The sequence below is a fragment of the Nannospalax galili genome, unplaced genomic scaffold, assembly GCF_000622305.1.
Source record: "Nannospalax galili isolate Female #2095 unplaced genomic scaffold, S.galili_v1.0 scaffold24, whole genome shotgun sequence".
Lineage (NCBI taxonomy): Eukaryota > Metazoa > Chordata > Mammalia > Rodentia > Spalacidae > Nannospalax > Nannospalax galili.
Window position 1 is genome coordinate 3,339,168 of NW_008352654.1, and position 23,741 is coordinate 3,362,908.

Consider the following 23,741-nt stretch of genomic DNA (forward strand, 5'->3'; position numbering starts at 1 on the left):
TGCTTCTCTTAAACTTGTCAATTAAAAAAATAATGAAAAACAAATGAAGAAAATGAAAGTGGGATGCAAGAAATGTTTTGGTCAGGTGTAGGAACTTCTGTACCCCATCCTGAACTAGACCCCCAAAGCGTCCTGGGACCAGCCTCCTAATATGTTTCATACTTATAAAGGTGGAGCAGTATCTTCGCCAGCAGAATGGACTCATTGCAGGGAATCCAGGGAAATTGAACAGTGGCTTGCTTCGGAGATTGCTTGGTGGTCCAGCTGTGTTCTGATTGAACAACCTTACTGTGAAATCTTTTCCGAAAACATCACAGATCAATCCAGTCCCTTCCAGTTTAAGTCCTTTATAGATGGGGATAGTATGTCTTTATCTTTTAGAGAACCATCTTGTCCATCAAATATGTAGTTGAACTTGCATGGTGCTATGGTTTGGATATGATTTAAGCATGTTCCCCAAAGGTTTAGTACTGGAACCTAGTTAGTTCTCATGAGAGCAAGTTGTTATAAGAAGAGGAAGCCTAGCCTCTGATTTCCTTTTACCTCCTGTCTCATCCTGTGCTCTCCTCCTCTCACTCTCGCCATGGTGTCATCTGCTATAGTGGGACAGAGCAGGAGGGCCCTCACCAGAGCTCCAACAAATAGCTTTATCTGTTCTTAGAATTTCAGGCTCCAAAACAGAACTAAATAAATTACTCTAGAAAATTCCCATCTTCAAGTCTTTTGTTATAGTAACTACAGTTTCTTGATTCATTGAAATGCTTGTTTGAGTTTAATGGTCCAGATTGCAGGCTCTATGCTTACTTTATGTTATTATTGGCTTAAATCCCTGCTTCTAACTTCTGTAGAGAAGAAGAGGGAGGATCATTTTTCCCACAAAGGGATGTGAACCTCTTGGCTCAAACATCCTTGTTAGTCCCAGAGCCCAGACTGAGGGGCGTCATTGGTCTTTGCTTTCATTTGGTCGCTCTTTAAATTGTTCTAACATTTAAATCTTAGGTACAAATTTTAACCCTCAGTAAAATGACTCACTGTCTCTTTCTTGTGTCAGGCATCACTTCTGTCTGGCCAACAGAGCCAGGTGGCTCCTGAGTCATCTGGAAAGGCCGGTCCTAATACTTGGATGCTCTCCAAATCTTTCTTCAAACCAATGCATCTCTGTGCCTTCCTCTGACTTCTCCTAGGAATCTGATGCTTAGTATATGTCTCACAGTAGCCCTCCGTGTCTCTAAGAGTATAAGGGAAGCTCTTTTAGCTTGGCCCTTCTGGTCTTGGCAACAAATTTCAACCCCAATTCATTTAAATTCCTATCACCTCATTGCAGGCAGGAAAAGCCCGGTCCATTAAAAGAAAGAACTTGTCAATTGGAATAGGGCAAGGAAAAGCAGATGTCTAAGCATTTAATCATGACAATGTTCACCAAGTATTTAGTGAACATCTACTAAGTACCAGGCACTGTGTCTGTCACAGATCACAGCCTGCATAAGACAAAGGGGACTCTGTTGTCACATATATTACAATCTATAGGCACAAGATGCATATGCCCAGTTGAGTAAGGGTTGCAAAGAAGTACAGGTGCTCTGAACGGGTATAATTGGGGCTGAGCTTCCATGAGATGTCCCCTGCACCAGCCATACTGCTAGCTCTTTACCAGCATTATGAAGTCTCAAACCACCCTACAAGGGAAGAAAAACTAAAGGAACAAGAATAGACCCAGCATTCAGGTCTGACAAAACAGATTTTCGAGCAGTGCAGATTTCTCAACCCCACCACTCCCCAGCCTCCCATGGGAGTCATGACTCCAGCTTTCCTGTGGCCTGGGCCTCACCTTCCCACAGCCTAGGGATTCAGTGACTCCCCTGTCCTCCTCTTCCCCCAAGCAAAGAATTGTCTTTGATGTAACCAGTCAGGGAAATGTGTTCCTTCCAGCTTTGTCTAGGAAATACAAAGACAGTAAACGGGGTGGGTGAACCCAGAGCTGAGATCTTTCTGGGAATGAGAATTAAGATCAGACTCAGGGTCTCTGGCCATTTCCCAAATGCAATGAGTTTATCACTGCCAGGGACAGCAAGTGTACAAAGCTCTTGGCAGTGACCTCAACTGATTTATGAGGGGTCTGGTTTGCTTTTCCCCTGTTCTGCCGACAACCGGTCCTAAGGGAAATGTATATCCAGCCTCTGCAAAGTGCAAGGGAGCCATTGGCCAGCCAAGCCTAGTCCCCAGTGAGAGGTAGTACAGGGCTAGAGCAAAAACTCTTTTCTTCTGTCTTTCCTTTTCTTGCCTTGACATCCTCCTCCCTTGTCCCACTCCCTCTCTTCTGCCTATCCTCCCCTCCATCCCCCTGTTTCTAGAAGAGAGATGACTGAATTGACTGTGGAGAAGCAGGACCACCAGTGGCCACACCTGTTGCTGGGGCACCTCCAGGGAAGATGAGGATGGTTCTGTGCATGTTTTAGGTCCTAATTCACACTGATGTCTCAGCCACACACTCCCCAGTGGTAGGAAGGCCTCAGACCCCTTAAATGTTTAGCGGTTGTAGTGTAGGGACGCTGCTCTGATGAGACACACCACCTCTGCTTCCCCTCTCTGGGCCAGGCTGTTTTGAGATGGGGTACTCTGCTTCCTGGGATACTAAGACAAAAGCAAAGACAACTGAGATCAGCAGGGGTCTGAGAGGCCTGTGGGAGCTGAAGTGAGAGGCCATGCTGTCTCCAGACCACACTTGCTATCAATCAATATTTTGCTGTGAGTGTCCTCATTTGGAAATCTTTTTTTTTTTTTTTTTAGACAAAACACAGTGACTCTCATAAGAGATGGGGGAGGCAGTGAGTGAATGCCAGGGGTCCTGCACTACAAGCACGCCACCAGAGCAGGTAAATCTCTCAAGAACACCCTTTATGTCCTCTTCTTTGGTATGGGCTCCTAAAACAGCAAATATCTCATCTACCGGCTTTAGAATATCCTCCTGGAGCGGCAACCACTTGGTGGGAGTGCGCACAGTGGCCAAGAGCTCTCTTTGTGATTTTTCAAGTGCCCTATTTTTCTTTCTGCAGGTGTGTGTGCCTCGTTGTGGCCCTCCATTCCTAAGCTTCCTGTAATAACATCCACACTTGGGGAGTTCTTGGGTCCCTTGAAGGAAAACAAGGGGTAGAATGTATGTGATGTGCGTAAGGGGTGGTGGAGGAGGAACTGGGCAGGGAGCCAAGGCTTGGATTCAAGTCCCCACCTGGCCCTTTTCTAGTCCTGTCAATCACACTTTCAATGCAGAAATGAAAGTGGAAACACTATAAAATGATTATACATGTCTGTAATAGCGACAACTTTGTGCTGTGACTGTGCTTGTGAGATATGATGTGGATGAGTCAAAAACAGCAGAAGATTCCAGAGAAAGGAAGAAGAGGGGCAAAGAGGATTGGGGAACGGATCCAGCTGTGTGTTGCCTCGTGATGCTGATCGTTCTGAACTAGTGCACAGTCCCATTTTCCACATAAGCCTACTGAAAATCTACCAGGTGAGATATCTTGCTCAAGGGAAGAAGAGAGCTGGCTCTTGAACCTGGAGCCCACACGCTTCCCACTTCGATGTGCTCCTTTTCCTGGCCCTCGTCTTTTCATTGACCTTCACTTGCATTTCGGAGGGAATCAGTATCTCCTGGCTGAGACACAGTATTCCCTTCCATGTGTGGTTGTAGGGATGTGAAGGGCCTCCTCTCCAGCCTTAAGTCTGAGTCAGCTTAATGGTAGGCCTAGCCTCTTTTCTCCCTTTCACAACCCATCTACCATTACCATTATTAGCAATGGTAATGGTAAAGACCCAGGCTCTGGGATCTCACCCAACAGCAGGCTACATGCAACTTGCCTTTGGACTTGACAGAAACTGTCAACATCCTTTGGAAATAAGGTTCTAAACTCGCAAAGCATGGAGCACCAGTGGACCCATGAGTTACGAGCCTGTATTTTTGAGTTTCACCTTTCAAGAGATTCTTAGTTACTGCCAACCAAAGACGCATGGTTAGCTGAAGTCTAGAGAATATTAAACTGTTTCAAGATAGATCTTATAGGACAAAGTGTACAATGGTGGGAATGACTCGAAGTGGATCATAACCCAGTACAGAGAAGACAAGAGAAGAGGTACCACAGCAATGTAGACATCAGCAAGGAAAGACAGGTCAGTGTTCCTCAGGTGCAGTACTAGGGATTGAATCCCGAGTCTCCTGCATGCTAGGCAAGTTCTCCCCCACTAAGCTACATCCCTACCCTCAAGGATGCAGCTTCGGATGACTAGTTTAGGATCATGTAGATCTTTTTTTTATTTATTTATTTATTTTTTATTTTACGTGTATGAGTGTATTGCCTGCATGTATGTGAGTGCACCCATGTTGTGCAATGCTGTGGAGGTCAGAAGAGGGCTTCAGACTCCCCTGGAACTGGAGTTAAGGATGGTTCGTAGCTACCATGTGGGTTCTGGGAATCAAACCTGGGTCCTCTGTAAGAGCAGTCAGGACTCTTGAACACTGAGCCATCTCTCCAGCCCCTTATTTATTTATTTATTTGTTTATTTATTTATTATTTATTTATATTTAGGATCATGTAGATCTTAAATGAGAAGCCCCATTTGGATTTCCTTGGCTGTCTAGGCCCTTTGTTTCCACTTAAGGGATCATCAAAGTCATATACGAATGCAAGAGTAAATGGTCCCTTACTTTTACCCTGCACAGGCACAATTTAACTGGTCAAAGGCACAGGATTTTAATGCTGTTCAACCCCTGCTCTGAGATAAGGGTAACTTCAGAGACAGTTTGCACATTGCCTTCTACCTCTTCACATATTAACATTGAAAACCGTTTTCCTTTCCCTCTTCAAGGTTGTGAGGTTTGATGCTAGAAATCTATGCTCAGAAGTAACAACAGAGAAATTCTAGAATTTACTTCTCTGGTTCCTTCTCTCCAGGAACTCCTAGTCTGTCTGGTAATAAACAGAACCAGATCACAAACAACTGATTTGGTCTTTGTAAGATGCATCCCTCCCTCATGCTGTTTATCTCCCTAAAATAAAACCACCCACAAGCTACAATGAGTAACTCCGGAGGCAAGCAGTGCTGTAGCATTCTTTAGTGACATGTGTGGTACAGGAACCAACCAGGAAATGCTCTTCAATAGAGGATTAATACCAGGAAACCTGTAATACCAGTCCACAGTGCTGCTACCTCCACCACCAGAGCAAAGATGGACTGCCTTTCCTGGGACTTCTACTTCTAAGTAATCTGAGGCAAGCAGAAAAATCTTACTCCCCTGCACTTTGGGTTTCAAACAAAACAAAAATTAGACACCTTGCGTTCCTTCATCAAACTGATATTAAACATCTAAGTTTAGGCGATCACAGAAACTTTTGACTAGAGGCTTCTTGTTGCTCATAGTGAGCGTAGACTTGATGGTGTCTTTTTGTACCCTTTTATCACCCAGACCTCATTCTGGCCTTGAAGTTGCTCTTTGATCATTCCATGAATTGATGAGAGTTGCATAGAGTTCTGGTAACAGATTGAGGGCTGTTTACAGGAAGGGACCGGCCTATACATCTGCAGCTTTCCAGAACCCCAAACATCTGGCACTTATTGAGTATTTCAAATTTTGCTGAATTGTTATATTTAGAAATGTAATTTGACTGATATTTATTGATTTCTTATTATGTTTGCTCCTCAGAACTCTTTGAAGTTTAAAGCTAAGGGACAAATTGTTCCTTTCTCTTTAATATGATAGGAACAGCTAAGAGTATTATGATTCTAGAAAATTGGTTGGTTGGTTGATTTGTAATAGGGCAGAGTCTTGCTATGCATCCCTTGGCTGGTCTAAGACTTTCTATGTATATCAGACTGGCCTTGGACTTGAAGCAATTCTCTTGCCTCTGCCTCTTGAGTGTTGGAATCACAGGCAGGAGCCAACATGTCTGATAAGAAAGTTCCTTTTAAAACACCTGAACCACACAGAATGCTACCGCCTTAGTGTTGCAGGCACTTACAAAAGGCAAAGAAGACTGAATTCCTGTTCTCGTCAAATAACTTTGCACTCCAGATGTCTGGAAGGCCCAGACACTCCAGATTCGGGTTGGGGTGGGTGTCTCAGCCTTACCAGAGGTCAGGAAGCAGTGGAGCTTGGACAGTCAAGAAGAAAAGAAGGATCCAAAGCCAATGGGGGAGGTTAGTCTACTTGATTCAACTGTCAATCCATTTGAAGGACAGATTTCCAATCCAACCCGATCTCAGTGACCCGTTTGTTCTGTTTGTAAAGAATTATGCGCTTCTAGACAAGCTCTGTCTGATGGCTAAAAGCCACTCAGACCTCCTATTTCCTGTGTGATTTCCTTCAGCACAGAAATTCACCCTATTACGGGTCAAGGTCTCCACCTCAAACGGAAGATGGATGCCGACGAAATCAATAGATGGTAGGTGGACCAATGATGGAATGACCCAGAGACCCAGTCCTTGGACTCTCCTTTTTAACATGGAAGCCACACAGCAACTATGCTGGCCACCTGACTCCTGCTACCCTTTGCAGTCCCCAGATGATCACAAAAGAGGCAAATGCCCCAAGGGAAGGCCTCAGGTTCACAGTACCTCTTGTGGTCTCTCCCTCCTAAAACTGGTCAGCAAGGCTCTAATAATACACCCCAAGATTCAGATCTCTCTTCTAACCCTAGTGCACTGCTCACAGCCCATGATTTACCCTCTTCAGTAATTTCCTACGGACTCCAGGAAGAAGCTGTTCAAGCCCCTTAGGGAGATACTCAAGGGCCTCCACAGGTGGTGCTTTATTTTGGTTGTTGTTTTGAAACAGGGTCTCACTGTATATCCCAGACTGGCCTACAATTCACTATTTAGCTCAGGGTGGCTTTGAACTCAACAAGTCTTCCTACCTCAGCCTCCCAAGTGCTGGAGTTACAGGCATGAACCACCAACACGGCTTACATTTGGTCCTTATATGCTTTTCCTGCAAGACAGACATCTTCTTTTAAAAAAAAAAATTTTTTTTTAAATTATAATTTTAATTTTATGTGTATGAGTATACTGTCTGCATACTGTCTGCATGGGTAAGTGTACCCGTGTCATGCAGTGTCTATGGCGGTCAGAAGAAGGGTATGGATCCCCTAGAACTGGAGTTAAGGACTGTTGTTAATTGCATGTGGGTGCTGGGAACCAAACCTGGCTCCTCTGCAAGACTTGGCAGTGCTCTTAATTGCAAGCCATCTCTCCAGTCCTACAAACACTTTCTTGACAGAATTACTTTTTGGTATTATTTTGGCATTATGAAGCCCCAGAGAATACAAAGACCATTACTTTTGTGAGTTCACACTTAACAAATCGATAGCACTTTTTTCCTTTTCAAAGAATTTTCAGAGCTATTAGCTCATCTGCCTTTTCTAAAGTCTCAGTGGGCTGTAGGAAAGACATCATCTTCATTTTACAGATGAGGAAACTGAGGTGTAAAAGGTGAAGGACCTTGCTCCAAACCAAGTAGGAACAGTGCAGGTTTTCTGATGATCTGTAGTGGAGAGCAGAGAATTCAATCCATAGAATAAAGAACTGAGCCCTTAAAATGTGGCCCATTTCCCCCCTAAATCTATGAAATAACACAGTGAACAGCTGAGGGCTATGCCACAGCCCACAGACTTTTGTGGAAGATTTGGTCTTGGCCCAAATTTTCAAAAGAGCCAAATGAATCAGTCAAAGCTGGCCCCCTGCTGATAGGGTGTCTTGTGAAACATTTCCGCAGGAAGCAAACACTGGCCATTAACCTTGCTCTAACAATGCATGTGGTCAAATGAAAAACAAAATTCATAGAGAGGTCCCACCCACCTCAGCTGTTATTTGAGTGGATGCAAAAATCTTGCCTTACCTTCTCTCAGGCTACTGTGCTCCAATGTTAGGACACTTGCTCTTCTGTGGGTGTTACATCCACCACCTGAGAGCCACTGTAACTGTCTGAGCCACCCAGAGCTTTTTCTCAAAGCAAGGGGTGTTTCTAAGCCCCACTTAGCAGGCTGGCAAACTGAAGGGAGAATATTTTTAGTTTAAAAAATATTTATTTTATTTATTATTCTTATTTTATGTGTATGAGTGTATTGCCTACATGTGTGTAAGTGCATTTGCAATGCCCACAGAGGTCAGAAGGAGGCACTGGATTTCCCTAGAACTGAAGTTACTGACGGTTATTAGCCACCATGTGGGTGGGTGCTGGGAATCAAAACCAGGTCCTATGCAAGAGCAACCAATGTTCTTAACCACTGAGCCATCTCTCCAGCCCCCAGAAGGGAGACTCTTAAAGGACTTAGATATATAACTTTAGAATAAGTGTAGGCAGAATCAGGATCAGAGCCTGTACCATGGCTCTAGGCACTCCTCTAAGGACTCAGGTTTTTCCATGTCTCAGGGAAACAACCAAGTCCTCAGCACTAAAAATACAAGGATATTAAGGTCTGTACTGCAGGTTCCTGGCCAGTAAGTTGGAAGGGCTGATCACAAGTTTTTCAGGTCAAGGAGTACTGAGGGCTTTAACCTCCTTTTCCCCCCTCTGGAAATTTCTAAGCTGCAACTGCTGTGCTTGGGGCAGGTGACTGGTACAGGCAGAGGTAAGCCCGTGAGTGCTGTGGCACTGGCTGGCCTTTGCTACAGAGCTCTCCACACTGACACAGAAATGTCTGCAGAGATTAATCACTGTGTCACTATGACCAAAACAAAATGAAGTCTAACTTACCATAGAAGCTGCAGAGGAACCACCCTAACTCTCTATCCTCTATCTTTCTGGATTTTTTTGGAAATATTCCAATGATCTTCATGTTATAGTGGTTGGTATGGGGTCCACAAACTGTAGCCTATGGTTCAGAGCCAGCTGTTGGGTCAAGGAATTTTTTTTCTAGATAGTTGAAAAAATTAAGTTTTATGTTTAAAAGTTAGGAGTTGGATTTCATTGTCAATAAATACACTTTGGGGGACACAGCCACACTCATTGTGTTTACATTATGACCTCATAGCTGCTTTTGTTTGGCAAGACTGAACAGTTGTGACATAGACCATATGTTCCACAAACCTAAAGTTTATACTATCTGGTCCTTCACAGAAAATGTTTTTTATTTTTTTATTTTTATTTTTTTAAATTGCCTCCTCATTTAATGTAAAAGACAGAAATACCTTATTTTCATAATCATCCTGCTGTGGATTTCATTTGTGTCCCTCCCAAACCCATACTGTTGAAGGTCTGAGTCCCCAGGTAATCATGTTGAGAGTGGGGCCTTTGGGATATAGATGAAGTCATGGGGTGGAGCCCCTTGATGGGATTGCAGTTCTTATAAAAAGAGGGAAAGACCAGAGTGCTCTTTACCACCTATGTAGGGACACACTGGGAAGGTGGCTGTCCAGAAGTGAGGAAGATGCTGATACCAGGAACCAAATTTGCTGGTCAACCTTGGATTTCCTAGGCCCCTAGGACTGAGGTGAGCAAAGGTTTCTTTAAGTCACTCAGTAGGACATTGTATTCTAACACATACCTATACATGTGAAATGAGAAAGGACCTACAGATGGCACCTAACTCATGATGGATGGTTCAGAGGGATGATCAATTTACAATTCTTCAACTTCATAGTGTTGCAAATGCTGCATGTATTTCATAGAAACTACACTTTGAGTCTTGATCTGCTCCCAGGCTAGCGAGTGGTAGGGACTGTTTCATAATTCTGGGTAGTAGGGGCATGAGCCACACAGCTCCAGCTCAGTCACAGGATCCTGAAGGGAAACAACTGATGGCCTCCAGTGCTCCATGTTGTTAAAGCTAGGATGCTGGGTTGGTGAGGTGTATTAAATGCATTTTGTTGTTGCTGTTGTTGTTGTTTTGAGATAAGGTCTCCCTGTAGCCTTAGCTGGCCTGAACTCACTATGTATGGCTGGCCTCTCTCTCACAGAGATCAGCCTGCCTCTGCCTCCCAAGTGCTGGGATTAAAGGCGTGTACTACCACACCCAGCCTATTAAGTGCATTTTTGATTTAACAACATTTTTCAACTTACCATGAGTTTATTGGCATGTAGCCCCATTATAAGTCAAGGAGCATCTCTGGGTGCTGATATTACATGCAATTATGCAAAATTTTTGCCAAATGTGTCAAACATAAAAGAATAAAAATATTAATGCCACTGGGAAAATAATAAAATGATAATTTTAATTTAGCATTTTCCCATCTTACTGTGAGCCAGCCACTCTTAATTAACGACATTTTTCTTTTCACTTAGTCCCCTCCCACCCCAGGCAGACTGTATAGATGAGGAAAGGGAGACTTCAGAAATTTAGGTGACTTGTCTGAAGTCAGTCTGCTAGGAAGAAGCTCTATGTATGTTTATGGTGGAAGCATACTTAAGGAACATTAGGGAACAGGCTAGCAATGGGAGTTGGCTTAGGAAGAGAACTTTATTTAAATGTGTGGAAGGTAGATCCAGATAGATCTTTCTGTCAAGTCTACCTCACAAACTTGCTACGGAAATGGGATAAACTACTCCACCACTGATTACATAGCACCATGCTAAAGAAGGCTGTGTGTTCAAAACCTTGTCAAGGCACAATCTACTTATTTTTCAAGTTCTCTGTTAAATCTTTTTAGAATAAGAAAGAGCACAGATATGCAAGAAGGGAGGACTGGTTGGCCAAACTGCGGTGCCTCGACACTATGGGAAACTATGCAGCAATTGAAGAACCAGGAAATAATCATATTGTCTGGCCTTCAGAGTGCTCTGTGCAAATGTACGATAAAGCAAATGAGCCACTGAGCATGCTTCGTCCACAGCGTCCTTGAGGGCCAGAGTCTTGGCATGAAGGAAGGAGGCATGGCGGGAAGAGGGAAGAGGTTGAAAGTCCCTATAGTCTCATGATGTATCTGTATTTTTGATACAGAGTCTCACCACCCCAGGCTGGCCTTGAGCCCACCTTATAACACACACACACACACACACACACACACACTCATGCTTGCATACACGTACATAAACAGCACAGGCTGGCCTCTAACTCTCAGCAATCTTCCAGCTTCAGCCTCCCAGGTGCTGGGATTACAGGTGTGCATCGACATATCCACGTAATGTATCTTTGTTACAAACTATGACAATATATTTCCTCGCTCTGTTAGAGAAAAAGATCGAAAAATAATGAACAACCCGGAGACCAAGAGCATTAAGTGCCCAGTGTGGTCTCTAGGAAGCATTTCCCACTAGGAGGAATCAGGGGTCCTTTGAGACATGGCTTCTTGCTGGACTAGAACAAAGCATGGAATGTCTCTGCTTCCTCATTGTTTGGATGACATGAAAGACCAACAGGGTCATGCCAGAAGGAGTCATTTGGCTAGAGATGGTATAATCTATGCATCCATAAAAATAATAAGTGAAACTGCTTATAAAATATATTGTGTTTAAATGGATGAATTTACAAAGACACTGAAAACAAAACATTCTAACTGGCCACCATATGAAATTGTTCGCAAATCACTCATGTTGGAAATCAGCAAGAATGGGGAAAAGAAATTAAACTTTCACCTGCCTTCCTTATATAAACAGCAGTACTAGTTTATTAAATAGAAGTTGAGAGAAGGTTCTCCTTATGGAAGCGTTCCAGCTAATAAATGGGGAAAGGATGACAAAGTGAGAACGCCACCATTTTACAGCCACTAATTAACTAATGGATCTCAGCAACAAACACAGAGCGGCCAAAATCACACACAAAAAGACAGTTAGACATCATTGTGTGCCCTCTACACAGTTCACAAAAATAAAGCCTAAATCTGATTAAATACCTAAATCAAACGAGCAATTGACAGAGAATCCAGATGACAGGACATGGTGAGTAGCACCACAGGGCTGCCGCCACAAAAATCCTGACCTGAAATCTTCCTAGGACAAAGCATCTAACTCCTTCATCAAATATGCACTGGGAGTGGCGGGGTGGGGTGTGGGGGGTGATGTTTACAAGAGAACCTGTAATTAAATGGCTCAATTGTTGGTCTACTGTAACGTGTGAATCTTATATGGAATCTGATTTTTTTTTTTTTTGAGACAGGGTCTTTCTGTAGCCCCAGCTGGCCTGGAACTCTCTATGTAGACGAGACTTGCTCAGTCTCACAGAGATCTACCTGCCTCTGCCTCCTGAGTGCTGGGATTAAAGGCATGCACCACATGCCTAGTTTGAAATCTGATTTTTAAAATTTGTTTATGTTTATTTTGTGTGTACAAGTGTTTTGCCAACCACCCATGCATACAATGCCCTCGGAGGCCAGAGAAGGTGTCAGATCCCCTGGAACTGGTTCCAAGCAGGTGTTAGCTGCCCTGTGGGTGCTGAGAACCAAACCCTGTCCTCTGCAAGAGCAGCCAGTGCTCTTATCTGCTAAGCCATCTCTTCAGCTCATAGAATCTGATTTTAAATTAATTTTTTACAAGAGCATTTTGCAAGAGCGTACTATAAGTATACACACTTGCCTGACATTTGATAGCATGAAGAGATTATTCCTACTCTTTTGTGATTATGGTATTGTGGTGACGTTAAAACAAAAGGATTGTTCTTCTAATCTAGCAGCAAGTAAAAATGCTGAGGGAGACGCAGATAGAGGGAGATCAGCCATGTATTGATGACCATTGAGGTTGGATGGAGGTCCATAAAGGTTTGTGTTTCTGCTCTTCCTACTTGTTTATGTTTCAAAGTTTCCGTGAGAAAATATCAAAACAAATCCTTCCCGATGCTATCCTTAGAGTGACACAGATGCCGGCAACATCATGGTTTGACCAGTGTCTTTCTGAGGTTTCATAACAATAGAGTTGGGTTTCGTGTTCCAGACCATCCATGTGGATCTCCACAGCTTCTCTACCTCCCTCCTCACTGAGGCATGCCACCCGGTGCTTCAGAACGTGTACTCATTTATACACAAGAATATACCAGGGGGAAGCATCCTCATGAATCATTTTACTCCAAAGCTGCCAAGGGCATGAGGGCCTCATAAGTTCATGGGATAGAGACTGAGGATGTACTGCCCAGCAAAGGCATTGAATAGAGTCCATGATGGAAGGGAGAAGAGGAGCCTTGAGCAAATGACAAGGAACAGTGGTTGCATTCTCATGCCACTGATTACAGAGTCTCCTAAATGAGAGATGATGTCAGCGGGAGGGCAAGCTGCTCAAACGCTCTGTCCCACAAACATCTGTGAGTATCCTAACTGTACTCTATGGGGTTGGGGCTTCTTCCTGTGGTCTTACTTTATTCCCAGAGCTCACTCCTTGAGGGCATGGGGGGGCTCTTCTCACACTTCAGTCATGAACCATTTTATTCACTCTCGTACTAGCCCAGAACCTTGCTGAGGACAGGAGCTTTTGTCAGTTCTTTGTAATATCTCTTACCATCATCCAGGGCCTGGAATATAGAGCTGCTTAAAAAGTATTAATTGCACAGGGTGGGTCAGTCACCATGGGAGCAATTCAGAATGTGGGTATCACAGCTGGGCATGTGAAGGTTTGACTCTTGACCCTGCCTGCTCACTATTCCCACTTGACTGATGCCACACTGTTGTTTCTGGGTTCTACTACTGACCTGTTACAAGGTTTTAGGTTTTGTAAAATAGTTTCCTGGAAAAAATAAAGCAGATGGTCCCCCAACATATAGTGGCTTGACTTATGATACCCTGACTTTACAATGGTGTAGAAGTGATGGGCATTCAACAGAAACTATACTTCAAATCTGGATTTTTCCCCTGGGAAGAGCTATGTAGTATATGATCTTCTCTTAAGATGCTGGCCAGTGAACAAACTGAAGTTCTCAATTAGCTCTGTGCTCCTGAGGGGGCATCAGTGAGTCCCCAACAGCATGCTGTGTATGATAAACTTTGATAGGCATATTAAATGCATTTAACAAGGTATTTCAACTTAAGATAGGCTACTAGTATATAACCCATCTAACATCTATCCTAAGATGAGGAAGCATAAATTTCTGCTTCTATGTAATAATATAACTTAAGAAAACAATCTTGAAATTTCACTGCACACTTACTTGGAATGGTCTTTACTGACTAACTTAGGAATAATAAAAGATGAAATTCTAACCATTCATAAAGCCTCTGACTTGTGTTAAAGGGTCAAGTGATGAGATGGTTAAGGATCGCCATATGACAGAACCCTTCTGGTCAATGAGCAAACCTGTGCATCTTCAAATGTGTATCTCCCTCCATCTTTGACATTCTGACTGGTTATCTCATAGCTGTGAGAATCCAGGTTGATTGCACTTGGGGCTCCTGGAGCCAGAAACTCTTGCCAGATTTCTTCCACCCTGTTGGCTACATCCTGTAGAGGTTGTTTCTTGAGATCTTGAACAGCCAGCCAGAACCTAGAGTGGAAGCAGAAATGCATCAGTTCCATCTGGATCATGCTAGAGATGGTCCAAAGCTGTGCTCTGAGGGACTTGTTCCATTGTATCCCCTGCCTGCCTCGATGCCATGCATGGGTCCCATGGAGACTGCTGAAAGCACAGGGTGTACTGTTGAGGACAGAAGTGAAATGCGTGTAAGAAGATCAATGAGCTCCTGGTGACTAAAAGAAGTTTCTCTCTTCCTCTGCATCAAGGTTTCTCAACCTCCGGACGATTGCTATTTTGGGATGGGGGATTCTTGTTTGGTGGGGAGGAGCTGTCTTGTAAGATGCTAGGTAGCAACTCAAGTCTCTACCACCTAGATAGCAACAGCATTCCCTACACTATGGCAACTAATCTCTAGATATTACATGTTCATGGGAGGTAAAGATTGTGCTTGGCTGATGGTCTACTGCTCCTTGAGCAGTTCTCTGTACGATGTGAATCCCTTTGTCAAATTAGTTGGGGGTATCAAAATGAGCAAGAGGAGTCTGGAAAGATGGTTCAGTGGTTAAGAGAACTTGCTAATCCTGTAGAAGACCAGGTTTGATTCCCAGTACCCACATTGGGCATCTCATAACCACCTGTAACTCCAGTTCCAGGGGATCTGATAACCCTCTTCTGACCTCTGTAGGCACTGCACATATATGATGCACATATAGACAATCAGGCACGTGCACATACATGTAAGTAAAATTAATAAAATTAAAAAATGAGGAAAAGACCACAAAAGCAGGGAGAACAAGAATCATAAAGAATGCTTGTGCTGGAATGAACCAGCCATTTATGTTACAGAGGTACAAATAGAACCATTTACATCAGTGCCCAGCATAGGTCTGGGCACATAGTAGGTGCTCTGTAAACAGCTTGTAAAAGGTTTGTCTGAAACAAAGTGGAAATACACACAGGAGGGACACCTTTCTACCGAAAGAGTCTCCAGGGAATGTGAGAAAAACACCTCCCCCCACTTCCATCCGCCTCTCCATAATTCCTCATCATCTCAGCCTTTGGCAGAGCCCCAGGTGAGCACTTTTCTGCTGACAGCCAAACCTATAACAGCAGCTCCCAGAACAGAAACTCCCAGGTCCCAAGGAGGGTTCTCCAGGCCTCCTGTCAGGGGGACCCAGCCTGGGCAGCACATTCTCCCAGTAAAAGGCACAGTCCAGTCCCCAGAGATAGCACATGTTCCATTCTGTATGGGCTCCACAGCCACAGGAGCCTGTACACTGTTGAACGGCTTTATTGATTGTATTTTGCACATGTGATAGTTACTCTGTAGCACACATGATCTTGATGAACTGGGAGGACGAACAAAACTGAACCACAAGGTGGAAAGTACATTCAATCTGCCATTGAATTTCACCCAAAGTAAGATGTATTTGGTGTGTGTGTGTGTGTGTGTGTGTGTGTGTGTGTGTGTGTGTGTATGTTAGCATGCTTTTCTGTTGCTCAGAGAAATGTCACTGGAGCCACCTACATGGCCCACAGGCGCCACTCAGTGGCAGACGGAAGTAATGCTGTCCCATTTCAATAAGGAATTGTGTGTGGTGTTGCACTTGTTCCCAGAATATTAGATGCCAAGCGCACCCCATCCCCCCATTTGCCCTTTAGGGAGCTGATCATCTTCTTAAAGAAAAACCTCATTGCCTCCTTTCTGATCCCAAAGAGCCAAGACAAAGGCAGGGAAGGTGAAACTTTCTCCATTAGGAGAACAGGGAATTCAGTCTGTGCTCAGCCTGGCTGCTGCCGTCTGGAATTGTATCTTCCAAGCGGCCTCTTCCCTCTCCTGAAAAATGGGTATGAAGTGGATGGAGGGGGATGTGGCAGAAGTCTGAAGGATTTCCTAGCTGGTCGTAACTCAGGAATGCTTCCAGGCGCCAGGGTAGGAGCCAAGGGACATCCAAGAGGCAGTCACAGTCAACACCTTGCAGTTAAGTTGGTGGTTTGGGCAGAAGCTGCCAGGGCTCTTGCTGATGCCAGGTATCATCACTCACCTTCCAAAACCTGCCCTCCTAGGTGCTCATGCCCTTCTGGCCCCCAGGGAGAGGAGTTCTGAGAGCTTTGCAGCACTTGCTTGGCAGATGAAGAAATAGCTGCTCACTCTCTGAGGGAGTGGCCTCTGGTCTGAGGCTTCAGCTGCAAACAGCATTTTGGGTTAGCATCTTTCTGGAGCCTAGGGGACCCTGCATTTTCTCACACAAATAGATGACACAAGGGTGATTTTCTGCCTTCTGCATCAAATATCACCCGGGACCTCACCTTCTACCATCTCTGCCCCTCTCCTGAGTCTGCTCAGAGGGGAGCCATGGAGCCCCTGTGGAAGGGCTCTGAGAACCCTGGAAGCTTCTCAGCCCCATATGTTCCTTGTGGGTGCTGAGGCATCAGGATCTCTTTGTGCAGAACGACCTAGGAGTCACTGTAATGAACTTCCCGTATCCGTATCCATGAACAGAAAGTCTGGGGCAGATAGATGTGCAAGCAAATTTCAGAATCAAAGTGAATACACTTTCATATTTAAAAAAAATCAAAAGATTTTTCTCTATAAGATAAAATAAAGATCTTTTGTTTTAAAAGCATAAGGAACAAAGAGCAGGCATTTCAGAGGACAGGGAGAGCAGAAAGTGAGGTGGGGAGGGGCAGAGGGGAGAGGGGACAGGGGAGATGGGAGGTACAGGGTGTCAGTTTTCTCTTCCTGTTTACACAGGGACTCAGCCCAGCCTTCTGTCTGCCTTGAAGATAACCTGCCTTGTCCCTCCCAGGTGACAGTAAAAATGCTGTCATAACAGCATCCTGACATCCCATATGTGTTTACTATCTTGGCTTTGAGAAACCTTTGTGTCAATTTGAAATTCAGAACGCTGTGGTTTGTGCCTGCCATCTTCTAGTTGCACGGTCTGAGGTGAACTGGGAGCTCAGGCCAATCACCCTTCCAACCCCCAAAGAGCCACAGAAAGCGTCTCTCCGTATATCCTCTGCTATAGACAACCCACTGGGGCTCTTGAGGCTGCAGCTCTTATCAAAAGCCTGCAGGTACTGCTCCTCTGAGGGATTGTTTAGGCATCCAATGCCAGCAACAGCTGCAAATCCAACCGTCTTGCACTAAGCTCCCCTGGTTGGCAGCAGAGGGCCCAGGACACAGGGGCTCCAGGGTAGGCAGAGATGGGAGGACTGGAGAATGGTCCAGGGCTGCCTCAGGTGATCTCTGTCTTCCTGGATGCTGACAAGGAATAGGGATTTTTTTTTTTTTCCTCCAGGCTAGCAGTAGCAGGAGAAGCTATGAGCCCTTGATGATTTTTCTATCCTACCAGTAGATCCAGATAGTCCCTCACCTGCTTACCTGTCTTTGCATAAACTAGAATTTTCATAGGCTGTGGAACACAGCTTTGGGCTTATTCTCAGAGAAAAGCAAACTCTTTGGCAGAAGGAAGGGTTTCTGTGCCCTCTGCTGGTCATTGAGTGGCTCAGAACAATGGACAAAATTCAGTTTTGTCTCGAGTTGGGCTGCAATTCTTAGATGCCCACATGGGCAGCCAGCATCAGCACCACCAGAGCTGAGCTCTGTACTGGACAGTGGCCAAGCTGCTACAGATGGCTACAGCCTTGGGGGTGTCACTCAGTTCTGATCTGTCATGTGTTTGGTTACTGTGGGATCCTGCTGGGCCCAGTGAACCTTCTGGGGTCTTCCTAGGACTTGGGGCAACTGCTGGAGATGGAGCTCTTGAGGCAAACCTGGCAGCCCCCTGTGCTCTCTTTTAATTGCTTCTCCCTTCAGCTGACACCATGTGGAAGAAGGATCATCAATCTGCAGGTTGGAAGAACAACTCCGCTCTCTCAGGAGACGTTACAGCTCATAAAAAATGTACGGAGGACGCTCTTTGTTGTAGGTTTTGATTTTTAACTCATGCCCTGCCATATGGCAGAGGGTGTCAAGTCAGGGAGGACAAAAATTCATATAGGGGAAATGAAGTGGGGGCTAAATGGCGCTGCCATCATATTGGGAAAATTCACAGACCAGGAAAAAGGACCAAGTCAGTTCTGTGACACTTCCCACTTCAGAACTATAAGGCATCCAACTTGGTAGGCCAGGAGCTACCACACATTCCCTAGGCAGCCCAGTTTTGGATAAGGCTCAGGGTGATTAGAAAAAAAGAGATGAACAGCCCCTAACACAGATAGCCACAGCAAAGTATACTCCTGGACCTACTCCCTGTCCTGTTATCTGGAAATGATAATCCTCAGTCATTTCACAGACAAATCCAGAGGAAAATGACAAGAAGAAGGGCTGGGTAAAGTACTTGCTGCACAAGCATGAGGACCTGAGTTCAGATGCCCAGCACCTACATAAGAACCAGGTACAGAGGAGTGTGCATGTAATCCCAGCTCTGGAGCCTGGAGACAGGAAGATCCCTGGGACTTTCTGGCCAGCCAGGCTGGCCAAATCAATGAGCCGATCAAGGTTCAGTGAAAGATCCTGCCTCAAAAATATAAGGTAGAGTGATCAAGGAAGATATCTGATGTTGACCTCTGGTCTCCATGCACACATGTGCACTCACATCCATGTGCATTCCCCACATGCACATGTGTGCACATCTATAGGAACATATACATACATCACACACACACACAGACACACACACAGACACACACATACACACACACACACACACACACACACACACACACACACACACTGATCAGAGGGCCCTCCCATGATACCATATCTTCATATAACTCTTTCCTTTAAAGATCCAGGTAGCACTTTGGGGCCCCTCTGTTCCTCATTCTAAAGCTCTGGTATAAATCCAACCACATAGCTCCTTCACTGCAGCTCCATGTGCTGTACCACATAGGGTGGAATGAAGTATCCTTTCCACAGAGAGATGCTAGGGAGCAGCAGCAGGCAGAAGTGGAGTGGCACATTGCAATGTATCCAGTCTCTCTTTTCTTCTGCTCTGAGTCCTGTAGCCTGGGCTTTTGACCAGTCCCGGGGAGAAGGGACAACCCCGGGAGGGTTAGTTTAATAGATGAATGAGAGTCAACCCATGCCCATTACACAACTCCCAAGAGCTGCTGTGCTCAAGGATTGTGGGGAGGTGCACATGCCTGGCCATACATGGCTTCTCTGGATGACGGCCAGAACATGGTCAGCCCTGAGTCCTTGGGATCTGGGTCACAGGAGGGCTAGGCCAAGATTTGTGGCTGACGGAACGAACAGAAGGAAAGAAAAGCAGTAACTTTGTAATAAGGGACCAAAGGGTCCTCCAGTTGTGTGACTTAAAACTGAACTTTCCTGTCTGTATCCATTTGTCCTGAATATCACAAACATGGAATTGGGGCTTCCACAGAGGATTTCTGAAGCTCTAGGGCTGTCCTTTTTCACTTTGCTGTTCTATTTTCTTTATCCTCTTTCCTGTCAGGAATCAAAGGGGGACCCTCTTTAAGTCTGGATTTATGAATACATACTGGGGTTTGGCATTTTCACACATGTGCATGTACATTCTTTCACTCAAGATTAAATGTAGCCCTCCTGGCACTGGGCAAGCTGCCGGTAGAGGCACAAGTGGAAATGGCAGGAGGAAGCGAGCACCCACCTGTCAGGGATGCTCTCCTCAGTGCCCTGGGGGTCCCATGTGGCATGCATATTTTCCAAAACTAGTCTGATTAGATACAGGACCCTGGCTACACTCTAGCTTTCAATAACAAATATCCTAGACTGGGCAAGGCTGAGGCTAAGCATTGGATGTCTCTGGGCACCTCACAATGACCAGGCCCCTGTAGGCATTATTTTTTCTATCTGTATGACTTCATGTGGCAGAGGGCTTTTAAGTCTTCTTGTGAGCTGAGAAAGTAGTAAATGGGGACACTCTAAATCATTCCCTCCTAGAGCCCAAAGGGGATAGCGATGGGGCGGTGAGAAGGACTCCCTGGCGTGACTCATGGAGAACAAGCTGGGGATAGAGACTAGACTGTGCTGACCATACAAAGAGACTACCTGGCAGAGGTTTGCTTCCTACATAGCCTGGGTGGCTGGTCTAGGTATCACTCTAGTAGACAGCATCAGAAGCCAAGACTTGTTACAAATGCTTCATTAAGAATTAAAGCAGGGTTGGGATTGGAGAGATGGCTCAGTGGTTAACAACACTGGCTGCTCTTCCAGAGGACCTAAGTTCAAGTCCCAGCACCCACATGGTAGCTAACAACAATTCGTAACTTCAGGTCCAGGGGAATTCAATGCCCTCTTCTGACCTCCATGGGCATTGCATGATATGGGTGCACTTACACACATGCAGGCAATACACTCATACATATAAGTAAAATAAGAAATAAGATTTTAAAAGAGAATTAAAGCAAAGCCTTGCGATGTGGTCAGAATATTCCAAAGAGAATACTGAAAGAACTCGTGTGTCAACCTGAAAAGAAGATCATCTTATACAGTTTATCACAGGCACAGGTCTGCATGTAGGTGATAGTTGCACCTACATGCCCTCCCAGGACTACATGGGATGGGACTGTCATACTATTTTCTGTGAGGTTGATCTTGATCTCTCCACGCCCCCCACCTTCCTGGCCACCATGATGTAAGATGCTCTGCTCTGTGATGCACTCTCTACCATAGTGGACTAAAAACTCTGAAACCATGAGCTGAAATAAATCTTTCCTCCCTTGAGTTATTTCAGGTATTGACCATAGTGACAAAGAAATCTAATATCTACCCCATGGCTAATTCAGTCTCCTGGCTTAGAATATATTCCTTGTTTTTTCTTTGTCTATTGATATCGTGAATTCTTCAAGTCTAGCTTTTGCTTTGTCTTACATCCTTTCCGCCCTCCTTGAAATACTTCCAAAATGGTTTTAGAGTCTATACTTATTTGTATTCAACTAATGATTTTGTTTCTTGTGTGTTTTCCTCAAGGACCTACAAGGTTGTTGCAGGCAAAGATTGTACATCTTGACTGTCTTGCATCCCCCAGAAGACCTCTGGTGGGGCTTGCTACAGCACAGATTTGCCATAAATGTCACCTAATTGATGTATGGAACTAAAGTGGTCTCTAACATCAAACATCATGGATTTTACACATTAACATTGGAGAAGATAGTCCTATTCCAACATTATATGCTCTGATTTTTTTAAAGTTAAAAATTTCAAAAATTAATAAAAAAGTCTACTTCAAAAAGTAGCATTAAAAGAAAACCTGATGCAAAGAGAAAGAGGAGACACACACACACACACACACACACACACACACACACACACATATATCGGGGGGGGGAGCTCACCTGTAAAGTCCCCAGTTTGCTAAGATCACGAGGGAGTCTCACCTCGTGATTTATTTAATCATAATCCATGAGTCATTTGGTTCTTTATCAGACACAATAAAAGGTCCCCTGGTTCCTCATTTTTTGTGTGTGACCAAGAAAATTGTCCTTTTCCTATGTTCTCTTCTCTTTCTTTTACATTAGATTCCATGTTTTAGATGTTTTCTTTCTTCTCCTATTAAATAGTAATTGTTAGTACACGTCCCCATAAAATGCTAGTTATGGACCAGAAGAAACAACTGGATGTTCTCCCTGGTGCCAGCTGGTCCAGGGAGGTACCATTGGAGATGCTAGGCTTCTCCTCAAGGGGAAAGGCATGTTTCATCAGCCTGTGCAGTTCCAGTTCCAGTTAGGCAGTGATACTGACTCTGGCTTTCTGAACTCTGAAATGAGTTCATTCATTCCCCTTTCTTCTGTTTGACCTCTCAGGGGGCCTGAATTGCTGGAACTGGGACCTTTTGGGGAAGAGGTGCTCTGAGCTGCTTCCTTACTCTGAAACTCCATGGTTCCATGGTTTTACTTCACGAATGGTGTCATAAAAGCCATTTGACAATTCAGTTATTACCAAAAACTTGTTTCCAGGTAGTTTGAACAAGTGCCATCCAAACTTAAAGAACTAGAAATTGATAGGTGTTATCATGGTGGTGGTAAATTTGCATGTTTTAATTTATTCTCCAATTCAGCCTTAGCCAGATCAGCTAGTATTTGAACCTGAACCCTAGTGATGCTTTCTTGAGAAAGGGAGGTAGAAAGATTGATGATGATTGACTTTGCAAATTTCTTTACACACACACACACACACACACACACGCACACACACACACACATTCTGCATGCAATTCAAACTTTTGAGTTACCTGAGATTTTCTGAACTGAATTCTGACTCCAGGAATCGAAGGAACTGGTCCCGCCCCACCTGGTCCTTCAGTATCTCATCAAAAGAGAAGCCCCATCGTTTCACTCGCTGCTGGCTGGGCTCTTTGCTTTGAGGTGGAGGAGAAGGTTTGAAGAATGATCAGTATCAAGCAAAAGCCCATGTCATCTCTTTAATAACTCAAGTTCATTTTGCTGCCCCACATCAAGGGGAAATGCCTCATATCTAAGTGACAAATCCCATAAAACTTGTACAAATGTCAAATGTAGGCTTTTGCACACCAACAGTACACAGTGGTAAACTGGTTCTTAAAAGGGGCATGTGAGCTCACTCACTTCCCTTTGCTTCCCTGGGCCTGCACAACCCACCAGCCTCTCTCCTGGGAGCCCTCTGGTCCTGGTCCCACCCCCACCTCCTTCTGCTTCCCTGGGCTGCACAACCCACCAGCCTCTTTCCTGACCTGTTGCAGATGACCTGTCGGCTTCCTGATACTTTGCATCCAGACCAACCCAGTTCCTCAGTGCAGTCCCAAGGAACCCTTGGGGCCTCTTCCCTCCCCCATCTCCCATTGCATCTCTAGGTAACATGGCCACCAGCTGCCCGAGACCAGCATCTTTCCTGGGCCCTGCTCCCAGGCCAGTCCAACCCCCAAATTCCTGAGGACAACATCTTTCCTGGAGGGATCCAGGCCTTAGGAGAAAGCCTGAGAGCATCTGATCCTCATCTGACTTGCACCCCTGTGGGAACTCCTGAAGACAAAAGCAATCTGGCTACTCCAATATAAAATCAAAAGAGAGAACCGGAAGCTTAGACAAACCAGCTTTTTGTGCCCAAAAAGTAAACCACAAAGGCACATAAAGTTTACAAAAAAGGAGCAGACCTAAACTTGAAGGCTTGAGTGTCACATAAGAATCAGAAACTACAGAAGAAATTCACATGTCAAAATCACAAAGAAAAAATAATAACATGAAAAAAACCAAAATAACATATGCCCACCAAATACCAATAGTCTTCTAGAGGAGTACAGTGAGAACCCCCTAGAGATAATGCAGGACATATAAATCAAAAGAACAATTATAAACATGATAAAAGAGGACGAACTAGACCACTCAAGCAAAGATTATGAAAAATTTAAGAAA

The 23,741-nt window shown here is 44.6% G+C and overlaps 1 protein-coding gene across 4 annotated transcripts in view; it reads right to left on the reverse strand.

Moving 5' to 3' along the window:
- Positions 1-23,741, reverse strand: part of Rgs6 (regulator of G protein signaling 6) — a 217,636-nt gene that overhangs the window by 31,802 nt on the left and 162,093 nt on the right. For all 4 annotated transcript variants that reach the window (XM_029554420.1, XM_008849807.2, XM_008849806.2 and 1 more), the window contains exons 12-13: positions 22,586-22,711; positions 14,204-14,390 (exon numbers count right to left, since the gene is read on the reverse strand). In XM_029554420.1, coding sequence (XP_029410280.1) covers positions 14,204-14,390; positions 22,586-22,711 — 313 coding nt within the window. The remainder of the gene's footprint in view (positions 1-14,203; positions 14,391-22,585; positions 22,712-23,741) is intronic.